Raw genomic sequence first — 25,019 nt, forward strand, 5'->3', positions numbered from 1 at the left:
GTACAGGCAGATAGAGCACTCATATACATAAAAATAAATAAAAAATAATTTAAAGCTGGGCGTAGTGGTGCACGCCTTTAATCCCAGCACTCAGGAGGCAGAGGCAGGCAGATTTCTGAGTTTGAGGCCAGCCTGGTCTACAAAGTGAGTTCCAAGACAGCCAGGGATGTACAGAGAAACCCTGTCTCAAAAAGGAAAAACAAAACAAAACAAAAGCAAAAACAAAAAACAAATCCACAAAGATTCTCTGGACCCTCTGTACATGTGGTTTTAAAAGTCATCACAGAGTGCTGACTCAAAATTGCACCAACTCAGCCCTGTTTCTGACCTCTTACCCTCTGGGGGACTCTGCTGCCTTATTCAAGCTCATATCTGGGTCTAAGAAATGCATTGTCCTCAATTGTGGGGGACCAACAGGGTAGAGCCTTATGTATGCCCAATTTACAGGAAAACTCATGAAGTCTCTGGAATTCAGGCCTGCTACCTTGACTCCTTGGCATAGGATAAGTGGAGCGTTGCTCTCTCCAACAGATTCAAGAACCACAGAGCCACGCCAGGAGGCGGGCGGTGCTCCTACTGCTCACCCACATTCCCTTCCTCACTCAGACTACTGTTTTCCAAGACTTCCTGAAGCCCAAGAGCTCCCCTTAGGGGACCTCAGACCTGAGATCCCAGAGCACACTCAACTCTGCCACCTATCGCTAGTTATTCAGGCAGTCCCAAAGCCAGCTCTGTCCAAAGCTCTGGAGGGTCATCAGGGACCAGGGAAGTGACCACACTGACCACTTCCTAAGGGAACAGTTTTCTTTTTGTGCACGTGATTGTGTTTGTGTTTGTTTGTTTTTGACATGAGGTCTCTGTATAGGATCAATCATGGCTCTCCTGACACTTTGCTAGGTAGATCAGGCTAGCCTCAGACTCACAGAACTTGGTCTCTTCAGTACTAGAATTAAAGGTGTGCACCATCATTCCCAGCTAAGAAGTTTTCAAAGCAGAAAATTTAAAATAAACCCTTTGCCAGGCAGAATACACACACATGGGTGGAATGAGGCCTTGTATTTTCCAAATTCTCCTGAGGGAATGCCAGCTCTAGGGGTCCACAAACACTAAGCTCACCTTCTTCTTTCTGCCTCTGTGATTTGGAACCGTAGGGGAAGGAGCTGAGTGAGAGTCTTGGGCACAGTGGCCGCCAGGCTTTGTGACTTGAGCCCTTAGCAGGTGACAGGCATGAGGGGGCAGCACACTACCTACCCTATCCCACTTTTAAATGCCTGGTGGTATCGAGACTTCATGACCCTGCTGGCCACAGCATCATCTGGGACAGGCATAGACGGTCCCAGACACTATAACCCCTTGACAGCCTGGCCATTCTGGAAGCTCTACTAATGTCCCCTGAAGGTCATTATTTCTGTTTTGACCCAAACTAGAGGTAGCCAAGGCCTGGGGTAAGTGAGAAATTGGTCTGCCTACCCGTAAAGCTCCCTGCCAGTTATACACCTCAGACAAGCCTGCTGGCCTTAGCTCCACCCCACCCCCACCATTCTCCATTTTAACTAATGGGACACTTAGTTTAATGAGGAGAGTTTGCATAAGAGAAACCTGCTAATTAAATTTTAAACCTTGTCATTCATGGGATTAGCTAGAGGTCTGAACAAAGCACTGAGGGTGGGAGGGGTGGCTCACCCTCTCCAGAGAAGTTAGGTATGGGGCCCATTTTTTCCAACCAGACTCATGGGAGGGGAGCAGAGGCTTGAGTGCAGTCGTTCCTGGAGGACTAGCTCAAACAGGAATCTTCTGGAAAGTATAGGGCTCCCACAGCCCAAAATCTCCAAGGCAGTTTGGGACATGCCTGACTACAGGTGCTATCCTGGAAACAAAATGGTCAGAAGCCCCTGACCACATCCCCAGTCCTAGATGCCCAGATGATACAGCAGTAGCTGGCTCCTTTCCAAGGAGACTGGCCCCATGGTTTTCAGTGCCTTTCAGGACCCTACTGTATTCCACGGTAAGGGTCCAGGAAGTTCCCACTCCCATTCAGAGCGAGAGTGGCTGCCAAAGCCATTTCTCCAAAGGGTGGCTTTGTTCCCTCAGCAAAGAGAGACAATGGGGAGGGAACAGGCGTACATCACAGAGGTCAGACAACACTAGTGACCAGGATGGACCAGGCAGGGGACATTACCAGGGCATAGGAGAGAGCTACTTTATAAATGATCACTAGGCCCTTGGAGGGCAATAGGTCCCTTAAGACTCCTCACCAGGAAGGGTGCTCCAAGGTCAAGGCTAACCTGGAAGGACTCCAGTCTTCATGTGCGGGTAGAGTATATATCCCTAATACTAATGGCTTAGAGACTAAGGCCTGGCTGGTGCCAGTCAGGCTAGGCCGAGCCCACTGTCTACTGTCATAAGGCCCAGGTCCACCTTAGGGAGAAGCTAGGGTAGACCCAATAAATCACAGTCCCTCAGTTTGCCCATTTGCCATCAGAGCCTTTCTTTTTAAAGGAGATAAGTCACCTAACAGAATGAGATGCTGTAGAGCGAACCTCCTCCCCACACTGGGCTCCATGAAATTCCGTCTTCCAGAACAGAGCTTGCATCCCTCAACCTTCCTTGCTTATCCCAAGTTCTATTTGCATTAGATCTTTTGGACATTACTTGGTTCATATAATTGGGAGTCATGTTCCTTCCTTTTCCTCTTCCTGTGTGGACCCCAAGGTGCACCGCCCCCTCCCCCACCGTGTGGCTGAAAACATCTGCTCAGTGATGAGGACCAGAGTTTGAGTTATACATTTATTGACTGTGGGTGACTGGGCTGCTTCCGTTTGCCCACAGGGAACAGTGTTGCATCTGTGAGCTGGAATTTGTTGGGCTCTAGTTTTCAGTTCTGCAGGGTGTGAACCTTAGCCTGGATTAGATGACAATTGTTTGTTTTTAAGGAACGTCTGTACCGTTTCCCCAGTCCGGCAGCTCCACTTTTATTTCCAGGCATTCATGCACTGGGCTCCCATCTCACCACACTTGTGACATTTTTTTTATTGTTTGTTTGCTTTGGTGCTGCGCTTACTGGAAAAAATGCGGTGCCACCGAGGCACAACTCCCGTGTGTATGGACCGAGGACCTGCTGTGGCCTGATTTGCATTTTCCTGATGACTGAGGCTAAGGCAAAAGAGGCTCAAAGAGGAGCCAGTCCAGCGACTGCCAGGTCTCAAGGCTGACCAGAAGTGAGCTGAGATACCACCCAGAGTTCTCCATGAACTTCCCCTGATCACACATCTCCACCCCCAGGGAAAAACCTATCCCACCTTGAAACTGTGCAGCTGGCAAAAAGCTGCCTGAAGAAAGAGGTGCCTGCACAAGGCTCTAGCCGTGCCCCATGGCCGGTTCTAGTGAGTGGTCATCAGAAACGGACCTGTGGGACTTACAGGGAACCCTGGCAGCCAACCTGCATCCGGTACCCCACGCCCACCCCTCTTGCGCCATCTCTGAAGATGCCGAGCTCACACACCCTTGCAGAAATGCCTGCCCCCTACCTCCTCGACAGTGCGGGGAGAATCCATGCTGGCTGGGTGTCATCTGTATTATGTGTCAAGTTAATTCCACCTCCACTGCCCTCGCAGGCTACAGAGCCCAGACCTCTCTCAAGCGTGATCTTGGACTCTATCCATATGTCCAGGTGTGGCAGCTGCTTCCTGGTGTCACACCTGCTTTGGAAATGCCAAGAGGGGGACTGCTGGTCAGAGGAATAGTTTTATGGTAAAAAATGAGCCACGGTTGCATCTGCTTCAGGAGGGTGGGAGCCATCACCTGAGGTCGCTCAGGCAGATGGATGGAAACTCTGCTTATGAAGTCACTGCTCCCCTATTAATTAGGGGGGAGGGGACCTCCCCGGCTGCAGCGGACCTCACCAGTGGCCAAAAGCTTGTCAACATTTTCCAAGGAGAATGAAAATGTAAATAGCTTTCAGATCATTCAATGTCACCAAGGTATGGAAGAAGGTGGCCGTACTGGTCTCATTTATCTCGCTGTGGATTTAAAGAGCTTTTTTTCTATTAAATTTCCTAAAATTAATGTTTTATGTTGCCCAGAGTAATTTGAACAATTATGGGCTTAAAGAATTGATCATTACAGCCCCTGGGATTCAGCATTCCACTCTGGAACCTTTGAAACCCTTCTGATTTATCGCAGCGGTTACTCCACAGGACCTGCCCTGGAACTGGACTCTTGAGCAGCCTGGGGACTGATCCAGTGGCAGATGGTAGGGTGGGGGAGAGGGGAGAGGGGAGGAGTATGTCCCCAGGTGTCCTAGATTGAAGGGGTCCTAAGTATGAATTTTGCATATAAGACAGAAAAGCTTTTGTGTGTGTGTGTGTGTGTGTGTGTGTGTGTGTGAGTGAGTTTGTTGGTTGAAATTAACTGCCCCCATTCCTTTTAGACAGTGCATAATATTTTTAAATGGAGCTGGGTTTGAACTCCTGATCTTTATGCCTAAGCCTCCCAAGTGCCAGGATTACAAGCAGTGCCACCAAACCTGTAGGTAAAATTACTCCCCCTTAAAAAGTCACTGGGATTCTTCCCTTTAAAGACACAATACAGTTGCTAGACTCAAAAGTTAACAAAGCCCAAGTGGGTGATCCCAGCCTTCCCAGCCCCCACCATTCCTCTGCGCTTCCCACCCAAAGCCCATGGGACTCTCCTGCTGGCTGGCTGATGAGCAGATGGGCGCGCGGCTGACCCACGCCATCCTTGGGCAGGGGCGTCTCTGCGATCAATCAAGAGATACGTTCAAAAAACAGGCAGGGATTCAGAACCCTCACACTCTTCTGGTTACCTAAAGCTAGTCCCTGTCTGTAGCACCCCGCCCCCACCCTCAGGATACTTTAAACCCTTTGGAGTCTGAGGCCCTGGGGAGCGGAGGCACAGATCCTGAATTTCAGATGCATACCTCACTCACGCACCACCCGCAGTAAATCCCTGCAGATCTATGCCACCTGCAATCCTCGCCCCACCAGGGCCTGAAGACCGCTGGTAGCCTAGGTCCTCTCTGGACCTCTGGAACCTCCACGGACACCAGGCGGTGAGCAGGGGCTTAGCGGGGAGGCCCCGCGTCTGCTTTCTGGTTCCTGCAGCTTGAGCTTGAGCAGACTGGGGAGGGGACAGGCGTTTCTGATCTGCGCCCGCCGCTGGGCCAATCACTAGCCTCTAGGCCTTTGGGGGCTGGGGAAGGTAATTAGATAGCAGTCCTATTAGGGTTGTTCAGATAGGGAAACTGAGGCAAGCGAGCTCACTCAAATGAGCACACTCGGATCTGTATAGGTGGGAGGTACCTCAGTCGTTCGTCCTCAGCGCCACCCCATTTCCTGCTACTTCGGCGCTAAAGTTATCGACAAGGCCAGCTGGAGAGAGCCAGAGGGGCTCAGCAGACCGGAGGAGGGCCCGAGGGGACGCTTAGCACTTCATTAACCTGTCAACGCCTAAAAGGTCCCAAGTGGCCTGGGGTGAGGGGCTGTAGGCTGGCCTGGTGGGCGGGGCTTGAGCTGCTGTCTCTTCAGTGCCTGTCTTCCTAAAAGAAAATTCAAATTCATCTCTTGCACCCCAGTTCTCGGCCCCTTGCACAGGACCATCCCTCTGCCATGCCTAGTATATCCTAAGAGTGTGTGCACCCCCTTCCTCCCTACTAGTGCTCCTACCCGGCCTTAAAAGCCCTCAAGTCGGTCAGTGAGTTCCAGGACAGCTAGGACGACACAGAGAAACCCTGCCTAGGGACAGGGGATGGGGGGGGGGGGCTCTTTCTCACCTGTTGCACTGGGTGGTACTGTGACTCATTCTCCCAAGTCCCAGGAAGTTCAGGGTAGAGGGGTAGGTCTGGGGAGGAGCTGGGCAGGGCTCTTTCTTGTACCACAGCAGGTGTCCCACAGGGATAAACCCTTCCTACCCTGGACCTCAGTCTCTGTGGGCAACAGCCTGTGGATCAGGGTGGGAAGGGCCTCTCCCCCTTGCTCCTTTTCTTGGGCCTGGCTGTCTCCTTAGTGAGAAGTGTGGGTGCTGGAGATACTCACAGGGTGCCTGAAAACACCCAGTAATAACATTGGATCATTAAGCTGATGTCCATTCAAGAGACCCAAGGTTCCATGGAGATCAAGAGTGGGAGAGCGGATCCCCAGTTTCAAGCAGCTCCGCTTGGCTACACCAACAGTTTTCTGTACTAGCGAAGCCATTTGCTCATCCCTCATCCCAGCAACAATCTATCCTCTCCCTCCCCACCCCCTCCAGTACCCTGCCCAGACTCCCATTTTACCAGAGGGAAACCCTCAGGAGAGGTCAGCCCTGCAGACCTGCAGAAGGGTAAAGTGTGTTTCCACCACTGTTGCTTCCCTTGGTCTCTACTGAACACAGTCTCACAGGCCAGTGGCCCTGCCTTGACCTTTAGGGATCTCTTTCAAGGGCTCTGTCATTTCTGTTTAGGGTTCACAGAAGTCACTGGCTCTAGCTTACACAGCAAGTTGGCAGGACAGTTAAGACTGGCTGGAATTCAAACTATAGAGAGCTTGAGTCATTCCAGAGCCTTCTCAGGGCACCCCTACTGTGTTTGGTGGCTCCTTGGACATCCTAGACCTTGGCCTGGGGGATGGTAGAGACCCTAGTCCCCCTCCCCCTGTGAATGGATAGTCAATCCCATGCCTATTTCCAGAGCTCCAGCACCACTACACTCTGAGAGGACACCGCTACTGTAGCAACCATCTCAGTCAGGCTCACTGAAAACACAAGCCTTCTAGCACTGAAACTGACAAATTTATTGAAGTCTTGGAAAGAACGGATCACCAGGGAATAAATAAAAGTTACAGGTCGCCAAGATCCCGGTTCAGGAGTGATCCTAACTCACACATGGTCAAGCTTTGTGTCTGAGACAGACTGGGTTGGGAGGACCCCCAGCCCAGCCTCCTCCAGTGGGGGAGAGCTCCTGGTCTGGGCTGGCAGAACCACCCTGACCCCGCACAGGACCACAGTCTGTTTGGCTGCCTGTTCATGGTGCACAGTTCTGCTCCGCACCTGAGGGAGGCTGTGCCTCAGAAGGGGAGTTGTTCTCACATTTAGAGGCTACACCTCGGAGAAGGGGCTCCAACGTGCTGCACTCCAGAACGGAATGCTCTGGGGACTCCAGGGAGGGAGAGCTGCAGCAGTGGGGAGGAGGGGTGTCAGTGGCCAGGGACACAAGCACAGTCTCCAGCATGGCCCATCAGAAGCCATGAAGCAAGGTGTTACTCTTGTTTTCTGCTAGGACATTAGGTAGGCCTAGCCTCCTGCCCTGTCAGAAATAGCAGCAAGGGCTGACTGGCCAGTAAAGAAAGAGAAATGCTTACAAGAAATGGTCGCTGGCTTGTGGACAGCCACCAGGCAGGCCACCCTTGTGTCCAAGGAAGGGCTTTGGAGTCCCTCAGCCCCAGGGAGCTGCCAGAGAGCCTGGAAGTGGGACAGTCCCTCTTCTCTCACTTGGGAACCCTGTCCTTCCCTCAGAGGTCCTTGGAACGGACAGCATGGGGTGGGGCCAGCCGTCCACCCTGAGGCAGCACCGAGACCCCTGAGTTAGAGCCAGGGGAAGCAGAGGCCTCCGTCAGAACTGAGCGTGGTCTACTTCATCCAGCCAGGAAGCAGGGCTGGCAGGGAAGTCTGGGTAGCCGGAGCTGCTCTCTGTGGACAGGTCGGAGCTGGGCCCATTTCCAGTCAGCACCCTCATGGGTGGGGGCCCACCCGGGGGCCCTGAAGGGACAAGGCCCAAGTTGGTGTCTGGGTATACCAGGCTGGAGAGGAGAGGCTGGGGGCCAGGAAGGCTCTGGGGGGCTGCAGGAGATGGGGGGATGCCATAGGGGCTGCCTGGACGTAGCTCTCGGTACTGCTCTGGACCCGTCAAGCCTCCGTGCTCCAGGGTAAAGCTGCCCAGGCCTCCTACAGGCCGGCCCAACGCAGGGGTAGGCTCTCCCAGGCTGCTGTACAGGCCATTAGCAGGCCCCATGTCAGCCATGGATGGCTCATCTGCAATAAAAACAAAACAAAACAAAAACCCCCGGAGAGCTTGGCTGAGAAGCTCATTCCTCTCTCGGGACCCTGTCAGAATAGAGGAGACTGTCTTATAAACAGGAACAAGGGGTCAGCGACAGTCTCCAGCACTCTCAGAACTTGGCCCTGCTTCCTCCCTGCCCCCCCCCCACTCCACTACCCCGAGCCCCTTCAACTGCACCTCCAAGGAGGTTTGCTACCCCAGCCAGAGCCCAGAATGGGACAACCCTAGAGGAGGGGGGCATGGGAGGGAATCATTTCATAGATGAGAAAATGTAAGGGCCCAGAGGCTGTGCTAGTAACCGAGGTCACAATACAGCCCCAAACAGAAGTGGGTATTAAGGGATGTGAGCAGTGTTCCAGCTTTGCATTGTACAATTCCAGAGTTGCAGCGGGTCGGTCGCCTCAGGAACAGGGAGCCTGAGGGTCAACGTGAATCCTCCCCAGAGAGGCAGCCGGAGGAGTCAGGCCAGAGGCCAGCCCGAGTTAACACGGCCAACTTACCAGTGAAGGAGACTTCGGCGTCGCTGTCCTGTCCCTCCTGGATGCTGTCCTTGTCGGACTTGGAGCTGCCGCGGGAGCGCTTCATATTGCGGAAATACTGTCCCCAGCGCTGCCGGCCAGCGTCTTTCTTCAGTCTCTTTTCCTTGGCCCGGCGGTTCTGGAACCACACCTGGGGGGTAGGGATGGTGAGTGACCGCCCGGCTTCCCGCGGAGCGCGTGGCCCTTCTGGGGCCGGGGGAGGCGGCCGAGCGCTGACCTGCACCACGCGCATGTCCAGGCCGGTCTCGGAGGAGAGCTGCTCGCGCACGTGGCGCGCCGGCTTGGGCGAAGTGTTGTAGGCGCTCTTCAGCGTCTCCAGCTGCTTGGCGGTGATGGTGGTGCGCGGCCGCTTGGCTGTGGCCTCGGCTTCTGCGCGGGACAAACGGTGAGGCCGGCCAGCCCGCTTCGGCTGCGCTAGCCTGCGCCCCGCGCTTCACCCCAAGAGCCCCGCGACGATCTCCGGATGCCCATGGGGCCCTGGCTCCCAAGCAAAGGCCGCCGGTGGCCCCGCTCGCTTCCCGAAACGCGGAGCGCGGGCAGACGGGCTCTGTATTAGGAACCTGCAGCTTTGCGCATCGCTGCCAGACACGGTCCTCGACCCCCCAATTCTAAGAGTTTGTGTGAATCAGGTCTTCATGGTAAAGGATGTTGGGCTGCTAATTCTCTCAAAGCGGGCAACCTCCTGTTTCCGCCGATGTGACTGCTACTGCAGGCTCCCCAGAGCAGTCTGCCTGGGGCTTCAGGTCGCCCCACCTCCCAGCACCAAACCAATTCCCGTCCCCAGCCGCCAGGACTGAGCGTTTCCCTCATCGCCCGGTGAGGGCCATCTCCGCCCACTGACCTCGCTGCTTGGCTGTTTCGTAGTCCGCCTTGCACACCAGCCGGCTGTCTTCCATGAGGTAGAACTCGTCGCCCGTGGCCAGCTGCCGCTTGCAGACCACGCAGGCGAAGCAATGCAGGTGGTACACGAAGTCCTGGGCGCGGCGCACCACCTGCGTGGGCGGGATGCCCAGCTGGCATGCGGCGCACTTGGTCCCGAAGCGCCTGCAGGATGCACAGGGTGCGGCTCAGCGGAGGGACTCCTTCGCTTGGAGCGGGTCTCAAAGCAGCCAGCTCCTAGCGCCTGAGGCACGGTCAGGAAGACTCCATCAGCCCCGCCTGCCCTGCAGCCTCCGTAGAGCCACAGTACTTTGGGTAGCAGAACCTGCTTCTCGCTGTTGGGAAAGATGGGTCTAGAGGGCCACGACCTTACCTGGGTTAGTCCCCTCAGCTCCGAGAACCCGAGCTTCCCACTTCCCAGATGTTTAAGGAACAAAAACATATTTTAAGAGGGAGAGTAAGTCTCATACAATTCTACAAATTTGGGTTAATTTTTTTTAACCTAACAACTGCTTTTATGGATTATAAAACAAACTACTGTAAAAAGTAATAATGTTGGGGCTGCAGATTCGGCTGGGCTTGAGTGGTTAAGGACACTGATTGCTCTTCCAGAGGGTCTGAGCTCCATTCCTAGCACCCACAAGGCAGCTTGTAATTTCAGTTGCAGGTGATCCGATGCCCTTTCAATCTTCTGAGGGCACCGGGAATGCATGTGGTGCACAGTATGAATATGTAGCCACTCACATGTATACACATAAAATTTAAAAAAATATATATTTTTTAAAGACGTCATGGGAAACCCAAACCTGAGCTTAGCCAGACTCCAAGGTGCCCTATTTGGGTAGGGACCTAGGTATGGCGCTCACCCCCAGCCTGTTTTCTGCCAACCCTGCCCCCTTTTACTCTTCCCCTAGCTGTGAAAGCAGCGCGGCCAGCTTACTTAAAGAAGTCGTCTTTGCAGTACACGCTCTCCCCGCGGCTGAAGCAGCGCTCAGCCAGAGGTACGTGGCAGTCACTGCACTTGAGACACTTGCTGTGCCAATGTCGGTCCAGAGCCTTAAGGATGAAACGGTCCAAGATGTGCTGGTCACAGCCTGCACACATCGGGATCTCTGTGGATACAAGAATAAGCCAGGTCATGGGACCACAAACGATGAGCCATGGCCCTTTTGTCAGCTGAGTAAGCCTGCAGCCCTTGGATCGGCTTTTCTGCCACTGTCTCCTGTCAGCGTTTGGGGTCACCCACCGGGCTCCCCAGTGAGAGTAGTGCTCAGGTACTGTATCCTGCAGCATCCTTCAGTCTCACTGCAGCCAAGGGAAAGTGAAATAGGTATAGAAAGGTGTCCACAGCAGGAAAGTGACTGGGCTGTCCTGTAAGCTCTACAAAGTGCCAGTGCCAGTGCCAGACAGGTCATGTCCATCTCAAACGAAAACCCCACTTGGGGTGATCTGGAAAGCCGGGAAAAAAAAAAGGAAGGAAGGAAGGAAGGAAGGAAGGAAGGAAGGAAGAAAGAAAGAAAGAAAGAAAGAAAGAAAGAAAGAAAGAAAGAAAACATGTCCTTATTAGCAAGGGCAAAAGACCACACATGGAGCTTCATTGCCTTTGGGATTTGATCTTAGCCTCGCTCTGCAGCGTTCCAGCAAAGTGAGGCTGCCCAGTGCTGGCCCCTGCCTGAGGTATGAATAAGTGGCTGCTGTCCTCACTTGAATGGCAGCAGGTATTATGAGTGCATTGACTATGTTTTTTGAACACACACATATGCCTTCATATGTATGTATTTATGTATGTATGTATGTATATGTGAAGATCTGCTGTTAAGTTGTGAGCTGCAGTGCACAGTAGGTGACTTCAACTCTCTACACCACCAATTTTTCTAACATCTAAGTTTTCATCCCCCAGAGACTGCAGGCCTCAGGGAAACTGGGTAGGAGAAATCTAAAGGTGTAATCTCATCTTGACCACCAGCATTTTGGGGCTGGTGGGATAAGGCTGGTTCATGTGATAAGGAGTTCCCCGTCATTTAGGAAAGGTTACTACAAAAAGGAGAAGCATGTGCAGCACCCAGGCCCACTCAGTTCACACCCACACAAGTGTCTTTACATCTCTAGCTGCAAACAACTAGCTCCAAGCTGGCCTCCACTGGTGGAAAGAAAAGGACTACCCAACCTCCCACCAGCACTGGCCACAAGCCTGCGATGAATGCTGTCCCGCCCTGAGCAAAACCACATCTCCGAGTGTGGACGTGGAGATCGACTGTAGCTGTACCAGAGCACCACCAGAGCCATCGAAAGGCCACAAGGATACCCAGAAGAGAGTGAGGTGGCTAGACAGGCCAAACACTGCAAATTCAGCACCCAGGCACGGACAGCACCTCGGCCAAGAAGCCCACAGCGGGGAGGCCCGCTTCCTACAAAAGCCATCGCCACGGTCAAGCCTCCCAGTGAAGCCACCCTCGACCTCCTCTTGCTTACGTGGCATGGTGAACTCCACTCTCAGTACAGTTTCCTACACAGAGTTGTTGGGCCCAGTGGAGCCTCAGGAGCCACTTGCTCTCTAGCAAGCTTCACAGAGCTCTCTCTGGAGCCTGGCTTACCAAGCCTTCCTCCCTCCTTTTCTTATCCTCCCTCCCACCTCTTCCTCCCAGCTCCTGGGGTAACCCATCCCATAAACCATTGGAAAATAAATAAATAAATAAATAAGCAAGCAAGTAGACCATATCCGATGCCCCCAGTCTGCATAGAATCCTTTTCCCACCCGCTTCTTCAGACCTTCTGCCAGCCTAACTTTCTCTTTTCTTATCGTGTTATACTCTCAGCCCCAAAACGGAGAGCGCTCTTATTCCCCAGAACCAAAGCCCTGCAAAAAGACTGGTATGATCAAGAAACTGGGGGCCCCCGGACAAGTCTCACTTTTCCCTGTAATCGGGTCTTGACCACCAGTCTAGCGATAAACTGCTGGTGCAGACACTAAGACTCAGGGGAGATGTGTGGTTCAGCATGACCCGGCCCTGATCCCTCTGAAAACGGGGGAAGGGACTGAGTGAAGGCAGTTCCTAAGGAGACACTCCTGCTCCCTGATTCCTGAGTCCTGAAACATCTTCACATGCTCCCTCCAGCTCAGGGGCCCCATCTCCTAAACCGTTCTTGAATCGCCAAGGGCTCCCAATGCCAGGACAACACAGCACCGGGTGGGGGGGCACACACATTGGAGGTTGAGACGCCTTTGCTTAGCCATGCTAGAGCCCCTCAGACACACCCTTGTCCAGATACCTTGGCTTCTGCTGGCCTCCGCACAAGGGCCAGAAAAAGCCGAGGACATCTGGGCCTGTTCAGTGCAGCCTCTCCGTCGGGCACCCACCTCGGCGCAGGTCAGCCCTTCGCGCCAACAACGCCAGCAGCAGGTCTCCGCCCGCGGATTCCCGGGACGGGTCCAGCTCCCCGCGAGCTTCCATGGGGCCAGGTGCCTGGTGCTGCCGCCCTCCGACCCTGAACTTCCCCTGGGTCTGGCGAAGCCACCGTTGCAGAGACTCCGCGCTGGCGTCGGAGCGACTCGTGTCGCTGCTGGGCGCTGTGCCCACGGGAGGCCTCTGGGCGCCAAGCCTCCGGCCCGCGGAGGGCGGAGCGGCGGGGGGCGGGGCCGCGGGGCGGGGCTGGGCCGGGGGTCGCAGAGACGCTCCCAGGGCCACTGGAGGCCACTGGAAACTCTGTGCGCCTTTCAGCCGGAACCGAGGTGCCTAGAAGCCGTCTGGCTTGCACTTCCCGAGGACAGAGACAGCGCGGTAACCACTCAAGGCTTCCTACAGATGCTCACCCTTGCCCCAAGCAAGTTCGCTAAGGCTCCTGGAAGGCGGAGGTCCCGAGGGAAGTGGCAGGGAGGGAACTGCATTCTCTTTGCTCACGTTTAGACTCTGAACCGGAGCTGGACAGCATTGGGACCACACCTGGTCAGCAAAAGGGCAACCTGATAGCCATCGCGAGGGAACGTGGTGGCAAAGAAGCCACAGTAGAGCTACGAGGAGCTCGATTTGAAGGTCCCACAACTTTGACGCTTCTGGACCCCACCACTGGAACTGCCTCCTGGAGCCAGTGCAGGGAGAAGGACCTCGGATCCGGTGTCCTCCTCGGACCTCTTAGGACCTCGGATCCGGTGTCCTCTGTGGGAACACACCAAGACTCTAGGTCAGAAAAGGTTTGAGCTGCGGAAGCCCTGCGGGTCTATCCTTACTTCCACACTCCAATTCCTTAGAATAATCCCTGCACCTGGATCTCCACATCTCATCCCCATTCGAACAGGTGAGCCCACCAGAACCCATCATCCTATCCTTGCATGAGCCCTCACTGAGGGCTCCTACTACCCAGCCAGGAGACAGCGCCAGACCTATGCAGTCACTGGTAGGAACTAGAACCAAGCAGGGTATATAGATACTGCCCTGGTAACTGTCAGGGACACCCTAGAAGTGTTTGCAGAATCAGCAGGTTGCTGCCACCCTCCTGGTTTCTCTTCTTGTCCTGTTCTGCCTCCATTCCTAGGACTGTGACCGACCAGACCCCAGAATGGGAAGGATGAATGAAAGGATGCAGGATTCCCCAGCTGCTGCTGTGCCTGTGGCCGTCCCTTCGTGTTGTTATTCCACGGTCAGGGAACACCAGCTCAGAGTGAAATGGGTGCTGGGTGAGCTGAGATGTGAGCCATTGAGTGTCAGCTGCTGCAGAGGCAGTGGGGCGGGAGGCCATGTGTGGCTAGACTAGGGAAGGGGCGGCTCCATACTGCTGGGCATCTGGCTTGCCGCCAACAATGCCTCCATTATTTCCCAACGTCCATGGCAGTGAAATGGCCCTTGGGGATCAGAGTTCAAGCAGAAGACTTGGCCTGGGGATTCTTGCTCCAAGCCAAAGCAGTTCTGGAAGCTGTGGGACATTCAATCTCTAGGGCCAGCAGCCACAGGCCTTTCTGGTCACTGCTGACCCTGTAGATTGCCTGTTCTCCTGCCTGCTGTCACCTTGTACTTTTTCCCCCCCGCAGCCACTCCTATGCCACTCCCTCCTAGTCACCCCTGTCTCTTCTCTTCTTCCTGCCTGGCGTGGAGACATGTAGGGTGCAATAGCTCTTACCTGGAGTCCTGCTGAAGGTACAGAGGGCAGAAGCTCCAGGGGCACCGGGCCGCTCTCGGTGGCAATCGAGTTCTGCTTCTAGCAGCATGGCAGTCACTAATCCAGTGGTTCGTGAGGGGATGTTCCCTGGAGTGCTGGACCTCTTTCAGACCTTGGCCCACGCGTTGAGCTGGCGCTGTCCGCGGTGCTGAAGGAGGCACCAGCGTGCTGGAGACCTTCACAAGCCTGTCCCGCCCCTCCTCTGTCCCCGCCCTTGGCCCCTTCCAGGCCTGGGCAGGCGGAGTCAGGCTGGCGTCACTCTAGGGCTGGGTCTGACTAGTCTATAATTCGAGGTAGCCTTTTCTCAGGACCTTCCTTTACCTATTACAGAGTAGCTTAGTAGCTCCAACTTGCTCTGTCCTGGGCTCTGGGCCTTGGCTAGAGGTGCCATGTTCATAGTACTCGGGTTTGGGAGTCTCTGAGCTGTTAGCCTGGGATTGCGCTCCTCACCCCTTCGGTGGAATAGATTCTGGGTCCAAAGGCCTTTTGCTTGCAGGCACAGGTCAGAAGCCTCCAACTATGAACTCAACCACCTGCATCCAGTACTCTGCAGGCAGATTTTAGACCCTTCTCTCCAACCCCTACTTCCAGAAGAGGGACATGTGTGCAAACCCACCAGCTACTGAAAAGCTGAAGGGTCCTGGGCAGAAGTTCCCAGGTGCCTGCAGGGCAATCGGCCCCAGGCTGGGCACAGACGGAGGGAAATTTGGTGAGAGGCTCAACAGCTTCTAGGTTGAGTGGCTGGTCCTCCCAGGCTCTGTGGGTTCAGAGTCTGAGAACGCAGCTCTCAGCACAGTCCTTCTCACTTCACTTTCTGCCTGATCTTCAGGCTGTCTTCCCAAACGCCTCTAGTTTATTTATACAAACAATTCCTAGAACTTCAGTTGGATCTGCAAACTAGAAGGGAGAAAAGGGTTTAGAGAATTCCCTGAATCTAGCTTTACATAAAGCTGCTCACAATTAAAAAAACTGAAACAACTTTACTAAATGTCAAATTTCTTTATTCTTACAATGTGCACATTAGAGTTTACTTAAATACAAAATGTACCCCTTCTTTAAGAAATTTCATTGATATTTTCATGCCAATTGGCTTTTTACTCAAAAATTTTTGCATTAAAAAATAAATAAACATTTAAATTACTGAACTATTCTAGATATTAATCTTAATACCTCTCATAAAACTTCAGACTTTAAAACAGACCTTACACTTGGCCCAAAGGTGGATCCCTGGAGGAATGCAAGCCTTTTCACTGCAGAATGAACAGTTCAAGTGGGGATGTCCGTGGTAAGCTTGTCCCCCAGAGGGATGACCTGGGACTGTTCAAGGGCAACTGAAAGTAGGGTGTGCCTCGAGTGCCTCTGCAAACATCAGCCGCGCCAGGCACTGCGGGGTGCTGTGGCAGCCCCAGAGCCACCCTTCAACAGTGCTCCCCAGTAGTTCAACTGTGGGCTCAGACTTTTCACTGGAGCTGTCCTTAGATAGGCCTAATTCTCAAGCTGACAGACCAGTGGTGTTCATCCTTGGAAACACTTAAGGATGAACTGGGTTTGTTTGTTTTTAAGCACAGGACTCCAGGTTTCAAAGAAGAAACTTCCTCCACAGGGAAGTGAGGCAGGAGGTTCACATGGCTGAGTCTGGCCATCTGTCAAGGAGGCCTGGCTCTCAGAACTGATCCTGCCATGTGATGAAAGGAGGGTTAACAACAGTCCAAGGAAACAGCTGTCCATTTTCTTAAGTGGCAGCAGGGACATCGATAATACAGGGTCTTAAATGGTACCCATGTGACCAACTGTCATTGGGAAGGATGCAAATATCAAAGATAGAATATGCAAAGTGGAATGGACACGTACGTACGTACACACATGCGCATGTGCACTGTCACCACACGCACGCGCGCGCGCACACACACACACACACACACACACACACCTAGCTTGCTTTATCCAAATAAAAAGAAGCTCCTGAGCTACGAAGGGTCTCAGTAGGAATGTTTCCAGAAATGTAGACTTAGTCCATTTCTTAAAAGTCTTTAGGCACAAGTTTACCATTGAGATTTACAAATAATGTATTTAAGTTGATGTTGTTGTTTTTTAAGTTACCCTCAAGGCCAGGAAACCTGGTACACAGGGGTAGCATCCCACGCCCCCACCAGTGTCTTCTGTAGTGTGTATGAAAGATATGACAGCATCTCTAGAGGCTTCCTGGAGACTGCACTGCCCTACAGGGATCAGGACTGCACTACAGCTTGATCTGGGTATTTAAGACGCAGGGAAGCTACAACATACCGTAGTGGCCTCTAGGCCCTGTACCCCACAAGGTGATCAGACTTCCCTGTTCAAGTTCAGAGCACCCTGAACCCCATGAAAGCACTTTTGGCTTATGCAGGAACACAGCCCACATCTGCGACAGGGTGTGTGCTGTCTGTAGAGGCCTCTGTGCTTTGGCTGCTCATCTCTGGATACTGCACCCAGAGAGAGGGGGTAGGTGGGAAGGGAACAAATGTAGATGTGAGGCTTCATGGAAGGCTGTGTGGCTGTGGGTTGGACCTGCCTCCTTCAAGCATACAGGGCCAAATACATACTAGTCTAACATGGAGGCTGGGAAGGTGAAGACAAGGTACCAGCAAGGCAAAAATGTTCAGTATGAAAAAACAAAAGAAAACATGCTCTTCCAGACACCATGCTGGGCACATTTGCAAAATCCCTGATCCCAACATTAAAGCTGCAGGTGTGTGGGTGGTTCAAAGGCTTCCTCTGTGTCGCCACGACTGCCCCAGGTTCTCTACACAGCTGGGTGGTAGAGCCGAACTTTCCATCGCTTGGACCTTACTCTGAAGAAGAAGTACATGATCATCAGGAACAAGGAGGAGGCCACGTAGAGCACCACGCAGAGGCTCATGTCTAGACTGGAGAAGCCGACCCCAAGGAAGGGCACAACTGCCTTGGCCTCCTTAAGGGCCTGGGGCCCCTGAGGGCTCTGGAGTCTTAGGTCCAGCCTGTGCTGCAGGCTCTTGGAAAGGTCAGTTCTGGGACCCAGGATATGGGGTGGACGGAGACTCCCAGTGTCGTGGTGCCTCCAGGACTTCCCTGAGGGGTTAAGACCCTTGCCTTCTTCTTGCTCTCTGCCCTGGGCTTCCCACTCACCAGGACTGCCCTGGTCCACAGAGTGTGTGTCCACCAAGTTGTCCCTGCTATAGTGCTGCTGCAGGAACACAAGCACCTGGCCCTCATTCCAGCTGTCCAGGCCTTTAATTTCCTCATGGCAGGCTGGGCAGAGGTCTGGAGTGGGCCATGGAACCTTTGGAAACTTGGGATCCTCACTCAAATGGCCTAGAAGGGAGGCAAAGAGAGAACCACAGAGAAACCTTTCAGCCACAGGATGCTAGTATGCCTCATCCTACCTAGCGCACTAACTGTCCCAGCTTTCTTCCCTCCACCACTCCCGGGCACCCAAATGCCCTCTTCTTTCTGGCAAGCCATGCACACAAAGGAGGTGTACTGCATTCTGGGCTCTACTTGCCTCTCAAGGGACTAGACTCTTTTATGACTCACCTAGACCTTCCCTCCTGTATGGGTCCACCAAGTTCTCACTTCTGTGTCCTATTTTGTTTGAGACAGGGTTTCTCTGAGTAGCTCTGGTTATCCTGGAACTTGTTCTATAGACCAGGCTAGACTTGAAATTAGAGAGATCTGCCTGTGGCTTATACCACCATGGCCGGCTTGTGTCTGTCTTAAAGTGCCCTTGAGACCCACAATCTCACAAAGCCCTTGAGCACTCTGGCTGGTGGAAGCACCCCCCTTCCTCCACCCCAAACACTACCTACTCATATATTTCTCCACACTCTAGAACCTTTCCCTGACCCCCAGGCCCTGAAGATTCCTAAAGACCTTGGACTTGACTCCAGTAGGGGAATTCATGTTTAGACAAACCAGGACATCTTGCAGTACATACATATGAACGTGTCTCCTAAGTGGAAACAGGTCCCCCTTGAGTCTTGCCACCTCCCAGGTCATCCCCACATCTGTATTGGCAAGCACACACCAGAAGCCACCAGGCACTGCTCCTTCGTGTTTCCCAACTCAAACATGCTTCCATTCAGAAACATGATTCTCCCAAGGTATTTGGCCTGGGGCCTCCCTGTCCCTTGACCCCTCCTCAGAGATGGAAGTGCACACTACTCTGCTGTGACTGGAAGTGATGGAAGTGCCCCTCTGCTCCAGAGTATGTACAGAGTTAATAAAGGCAGGGCCGTGTGTGTGTGTGTGTGTGTGTGTGTGTGTGTGAGACAGGTGCTACACACAGGGTGAGAAGACAAGGCCAGCCAGCTCTCACTGAAGGCAGTCGGCCAGTAGGTGAGGATGAACTCTCTGAGACCCATATCAGGAGTCTTCTTCTTCTTCTTTTTTTTTTAAAGATTTATTTATTTATTATATGTAAGTACACTGTACACTGTAGCTGTCTTCAGACTCTCCAGAAGAGGGAGTCAGATCTCATTAAGGATGGTTTGAGCCACCACGTGGTTGCTGGGATTTGAACTCCGCACCTTTGGAAGAGCACTCGGGTGCTCTTGCCCGCTGAGCCATCTCACCAGCCCAGGAGTCTTCTAAATTAAACAAAGCATGGGTCTGACAAAGAGATAGAGACCCAGTCCCTAGGCTGATGGTGGGACTGGTGAACAGGTGAGGAATCTTAGGAGCAACATTACACCAGGCTATACAGCCCTCCTGCTGTGGCCTAATGATGTGGGCATTTGTGGTGGGAGACAACAGGGCCCCTGGACTGGGCAGGGCCCAGCTGGTGTCTTGTGGTGGGAGGGAGCTAGGGAAGGCATTAGAGAGAAATCCCTATCTAAGGGCCACTACGGCAGCGCCTTGAAGCAAAGCAAATCCTCCACACGAAAGGCACCGTCTGCTCTTGGTGCCAAGAAAAACCAATTTTCTTTAGTGCTTTAGTTGTAATATGCTTTATAATACAGCGGATTAAACAAAAACCAAGAGTTTACTGACATTTTCCATTCATCTCTATTAAATTCATTTCTCAGTAGAATTACTCTTAAGCCTAATTTTAATCTGCCATTGGTTTAGGAATAGTGGGAATTACTTAGCCCTGACAGACTGCACAGACCCTCTATTTTGTTTTCTTAAAACAAAATCACATGTGAGGTTTGCTTAGCAATCTGAGATGTATGCATGTATGTGTGTGTGTACACATGTCTGAGTGCATGTGCTATGTGTGCACACTCTGGGAAGGGCCAGGACACTGAGCATCTTCCTCAGTTACTCTCTGATGCTCTCATGGTCTCAAACAGGCTCTTTGCTTTAAGCTGGAGTTTGCAGATTGGATTGAGCTGGATTGGCCAGCAAGATCCAGGGACCCCCCCACCCCACCCCAGCTCCTCAGCATCAGAATGTGTTACTGTACCCAGATTATAGTTTGTTTTGATTTTAAGATTTATTTATGGGCTGGTGAGATGGCTCAGTGGGTAAGAGCACCTGACTGCTCTTCCAAAGGTCCGGAGTTCAAATCCCAGCAACCACATGGTGGCTCATAACCATCCATGACAAGATTTGACGCCCTCTTCTGGAGTGTCTGAAGACAGCTACAGTGTACTTACACATAATAAATAAATAAATCTTTAAAATAAAAAATTTATTTATTATTATATTTAGATACACTGCAGCCATCTTCAGATGCACCAGAAAAGGGCGTCAGATCTCATTACAGATGGTTGTGAGCCACCATGTGGTTGCTGGGATTTGAACTCAGGACCTTTGGAAGAGCAGTCAGTGCTCTTAACCACTGAGCCATCTCTCCAGCCTGCCCAGGTTATGTTTTTAATAGATAAACTCAGATCCTCATGTCTGCATGGCAAGAATTTTACAAATTGAACTAAATCTCCAGTCCCTGAGAACAGATTTTAAAGATAATAAAAGTGTTTAGCAAAATTGCTATAGGTTTTTCCCTCCCAGAGTTCATAATTACTTGTGGTAAAGCTGTAGGGGTGGCACTGGAGAGAGATACGGGTGAAGAAAGAGCCCCATCAGTGTCCACAAGGGCCAGGGGCTCCAAAGCCAACGGGACACAGTGATCTGAGACACCCTGGGCAAGCAGTAGCAAGAGGGAACTTACTGTCCTCAAACACACGGTCTAGGGCACCCTTGAGGGCCTTGAAGTAGGTCGGACCCTCCAAATGCAGGCTCAAGGTTATGTGCTCAAGTGTGGGAATAGCAAGGAACATGCAGGCCTCTTACCTGCCAGGCGGCTGTTTACCATGTTGTGCTTCCTCCAAAGCCAGAGAACAGCTTGGTCTGGAGTCTTCACAGAATCCATGGACTCCTTAGCCATTTCCTCAAAATGTTCACCACATTCTTTGCACCCAAAGAATGTGCGAATGTATCTCCTGATGGTCTGCAACACAGCCTGGGGGTCACCTTCAAAGCCTGCAGAAGGCAAGAAAGAACATCAGTGCTGCCAGCCTCCAGGTCACCAAACCTGAACCCAACAGGGCTCAAACAGGGAGAGACCAGAGAGCATCTGAGTGCGGGGAGTGGCCCCATGAGAAGCCCCAGGATGGGTTCCCCAGGTACCACAGAATGACTGGGGTGGTGAAGGCTGCCCCCAGTGCATGGGGACAGTGGCAGTCACACTGGGAACATGTCAATAACATGGGCATTCTGAAAGTTGAGTGCTATTCCAAGAGGAACAAGCCGAACAACCCAGACGCCTTGATCCCCATAAGCTTTAAAAGGACTGTGTTAACATTCCTCAACCATGTTTTTTCCTTGTTGTCTCTGGCCTTGACCTCATGACCCATAAAACAACCTAACCCCAAAGAGTGTGCTTTCCCTTGGATCTGGCAGTCTGTCAGCTGGTGTACTGCCTGCTTTGTAACTCCTAAAAGTGACACTTGTAGAGGCGCGGCTCTCACTCTGAGCCCGGGGCCATCCTGCTTCAGAATCCACGAGATCCATGAGCAAATATGGCTGTGTACAATCTGCCCTGAGCAGATGGGCAGCAACAGTTACCAACTGGCCAGCTGCCAAGGCTCTGTCTCGGAGGCCGACAGGGAGGCAGGCTGGCAAGGGCTGCACTCTTTCAAAAGGACTGAGCATCTCCAAATGGTGAGTTTTAGTCTTTTGTTTGTTTTGATTTTTGGAAGCAGGCTCGTACTAGGTCATCCTGGCTGGCCTAGAACTTGCAATAGAGTTCAGGCTGGCCTTGAACTCAAGGCTGTCCTGCTTCAGTCTTCTGAGTATTGGAATTACAGGATTATAAAACAACTGGTGAGTCTTTTTGTCTTTTTGTTTGTTTTGTTTTACAAGATAGGGTTTCCCTATACAGCCCAGGCTGTCCTAGAACTCACTCGGTAGATCAGGCTAGTCTCAAAATCAGAGATTCACTTGCTTGTCTCCTCAGTGCTCAGATTAAAAGCATGCACCATCACCTGGCTGATTTTAAAATACAAAAGTCCAGCATCTAGGGCCATGGTTCTTAGCCAAACAGAGGCTTACAGGACAGAAGCAGCAGAGCTGACAGGTAAACAGCACTTTCTGAAAGCAATCTATCCCATAGGCAGAAGCAAGGAGCCAGAGACAAACACGCCGACCAACCGGAATGGGCTGCAACCTAACAGAGGTAAGCATGCCAGTGAGGGACGAGCCCATAGACAAAGTAACTGAGCAGAAAGTGCATTTCCATCCACAGCAACCTTTTCACGTGCCCTGACCCAGGGGCCTGTCCACAAGAAGCTCTTGGGCATGAGGAGTTACACTAGTGCCTTTGTATCTAGGAGTCAAAACCAGCATATCACTGTTCCTGCTGATTCTGACTGCACCCACCAGTGGCTGGGCAATGTCTGGTGTGAGACACTGTTGCTAGTCTTGTGACCAGCCTGCCTGGCCTCCTCTTCCTACCAGATCTTCAAACATCTGCCTCACATCACAGTAATCCCTCATCTTGCCCACCAAACCTCTGCTTGCTCCAGCCTTAATCTTTAAAGTGAACACGAACCATAAACCACTACCTGGGGGAGGGTTAGACTATGCAGGCAGCACTTTAGTAGACGGGTTTAAATCAGCTCCGAGAAAAGAAAACCTCAAAGATTAAATCCTGCTCCTCGCTTGACCCAATTCCATTGGCAGGGGACGACTCTCCTTAGGGCCGTGTCAGGCTGTGTTCATGAGGACAGACTGCTCCCGCTGTCAGTCTGATGTCTGTCATATAGACATCAAGTGTGTCCTAGGACCTCTGTCTCTGGCTGCCCCAAACTTTCTTTAAGCTCTGTTTGTTGAACACACATCAGCAGTGTTCTGAGGAGCTTGCATGGCAGGAGCATGGTGGGTGAGCACTCATTTCCTTTTTCTGCACAGACAAGAGACCTCTGGAGTCAGCCTGTTTTAGGAGTAGTCCTGATACATTAAATCACATAGTGCTATGGGTCTGATCCTGATGTCTGGATTGTTTCTGGGGTTTCTCCCCACTGTGTGCTCCTTTTTCTTCTGATTCCAATGGAGATGTGAGATTAAGTCTGACCAACCTCCGCATATCCTGGGCATACTGGTTTGTAAAGTGAGTTGGGTGCTTCTATAAAGAAGTAAGTCTATTTTTCTAGCTTTGAATGACAGTCTGTCAAAGCCCTCAGGGTCCTTCCTGATCTTTGTTGCCACCTAGTAGGAAGCTGAAGCTAGACTGTAGGAGCGAGTTAATCCAAGCTTTCCCTGGATGGCCAGCAAGCAACAGGAGGAATCAAAGAATCCTGCTGCCCAGCCAGACCCAACTGTGGACCCATCTAACATAAGCGAGCAGAGTGGTAGGTGTGTGACAACACCACAGAGTCAGGGGAACTTTATGATGCTACTGGAAGGCACTCCGGATCTCATGGACTCCGCTATGGCTTGGTATCAATGTGGCTGGACACATGTGGGTCAGACAGACTGAGGCACAGAACTGAAGGACAGACACTTGTAAAGTACCCACATGGCCACATCCAGAGTAGATAAAAATTTCAATACAGACTAAAGCCTTGGAGAGGAGAGTACATACACTTCTCATATTGCAATCGTGGACTACTGCAGCTATCAGTCCCTACCCTCAGGTTTTATATTTTTTACTCCTTGTGAAAGGCAGCCCTGGGACTGTGCCCAGTCCCTGACTCTGAAACTTAGAACTCACAGGTTTTTGTTCCCAAGGGAGCAGAGTGAGACCAAGATGACAGAAGTTATGAGCACTGCTTTTCCACTGGCTCCCTCTTATTAAGCCAGCTGCTAAGATGTGAACAGGCCTCAGAGAAATGGATGAGGATCCTCTAGCCAGGGCAGAGCAGGGACCTGAGGGCCTTGGGGGAGCAGCCAGTGGGCAATCAGGAAGCTTGGAAGTAGGTCTGTCCCAAGTTGAATTTGGTCTCATTATACTGAAGCCAAGGACCTAGGTTAAACCACACTCAAGATTCCTGACCCAAACAAACTCTAGCTGCTCAACTTGAGGTTAAATTGTTCTAGAACAAATGATAAATGATCTATCTCAGTAAGCAGGGTTCACTTGCCTTTTATTATTATTTTATTTTATTATTATTTTATTGTGTAAACCAAGGTGAGTTTACACTACAAAGTATACTACAAAACCACAGAGGCTGCTCTGCCCTCCGATTTTTTTCTAAAGGCTGCTGTGGTGAAGGATTCAGAAGTCTCCCTCCCGCCTTCCATGTACAGGCAGCCTATGCTTGTGGTGTCTGTATTCTGAGATGCTCACCTCTACACTTAGTGTCCCCCGACCCGACATCTAGGTGACTGGCACCTCATACATATCAAGGCTTTGCCTTGTGGATGTTTATGCTGCTCAGGTCGTGCACTCCAACCAGACAGTGAACACAGAAGGCCACCAGTGCCAGCTTGGTTAGGTGATGGGTACCTGTGCCAGCCAGTGCTTCTGGATGGGTGGAGGCCTGAACCGTCAAAGTGTGAAACAGTTTCCAGAGAGAGCATGGGTAGCCCCTCAGCTCCAATCGGCTTCCTTGACATCCCACCCACTTTATGTGGCTGCTAAGAAAGATTCCAGAAATCTGAGGAGAAAACATCCACAAAGAATACAAGACAAATGTTAAAATTAACACTAGCTGCAGGATGCCTCTGGCCTTGAATGGGGAGATGATCATCCAAGGGTATGTATTTATCAAAGTTTTTCACTGCATACCAATAATCTCAGCACCTGGATTAAGGATAGATAATTGGCTAAAACTGGAGAATCTTGAGTTTGAGGCTAGTCTAGGTTACACGAGAACCATTATCTTAAGAAAGAAAGAGGACGGGCGTGGTGGCGCACACCTTTAATCCCAGCACTTGGGAGGCAGAGGCAGGCGGATTTCTGAGTTCGAGGCCAGCCTGGTCTACACAGAGTGAGT

At 52.0% G+C, this 25,019-nt stretch overlaps 2 protein-coding genes across 4 annotated transcripts in view; both read right to left on the minus strand.

Moving 5' to 3' along the window:
- Nucleotides 1-7,342: 7,342 nt before the first annotated feature.
- Lhx3 (LIM homeobox 3) lies at nucleotides 7,343-14,694 on the minus strand. 2 transcript variants are annotated; one of them, XM_021194569.2, is made up of 6 exons: nucleotides 12,830-13,068; nucleotides 10,412-10,583; nucleotides 9,434-9,636; nucleotides 8,810-8,961; nucleotides 8,554-8,722; nucleotides 7,343-8,025 (listed from the first exon to the last, which is right to left on the minus strand). In XM_021194569.2, the coding sequence occupies exons 1-6, from the start codon at nucleotides 12,921-12,923 to the stop codon at nucleotides 7,607-7,609; spliced, it is 1,209 nt and encodes a 402-aa protein (XP_021050228.1). In that variant the 5' UTR covers nucleotides 12,924-13,068; the 3' UTR covers nucleotides 7,343-7,606. The 2 variants fall into 2 exon arrangements, with proteins under 2 accessions (XP_021050228.1, XP_021050229.1); XM_021194570.1 differs by lacking the exon at nucleotides 12,830-13,068 and adding an exon at nucleotides 14,584-14,694 and having other exon boundaries at nucleotides 7,493-8,025.
- Nucleotides 14,695-15,676: 982 nt separating this feature from the next.
- Nucleotides 15,677-25,019, minus strand: part of Qsox2 (quiescin sulfhydryl oxidase 2) — a 28,823-nt gene continuing 19,480 nt past the window's right edge. The window contains exons 10-13 of one of the 2 annotated variants that reach the window (XM_029536788.1): nucleotides 24,530-24,680; nucleotides 20,875-21,063; nucleotides 17,767-17,952; nucleotides 17,395-17,453 (exon numbers count right to left, since the gene is read on the minus strand). In XM_029536788.1, coding sequence (XP_029392648.1) covers nucleotides 17,449-17,453; nucleotides 17,767-17,952; nucleotides 20,875-21,063; nucleotides 24,530-24,680 — 531 coding nt within the window. In that variant the 3' untranslated portion in view covers nucleotides 17,395-17,448. Of the gene's footprint in view, nucleotides 17,953-20,874; nucleotides 21,064-24,529; nucleotides 24,681-25,019 lie in introns of both variants that reach the window. The other variant, XM_021193764.2, reaches the window with a different exon arrangement.

Source organism: Mus pahari, chromosome 3 (assembly GCF_900095145.1).
Source record: "Mus pahari chromosome 3, PAHARI_EIJ_v1.1, whole genome shotgun sequence".
Taxonomy (NCBI): domain Eukaryota; kingdom Metazoa; phylum Chordata; class Mammalia; order Rodentia; family Muridae; genus Mus; species Mus pahari.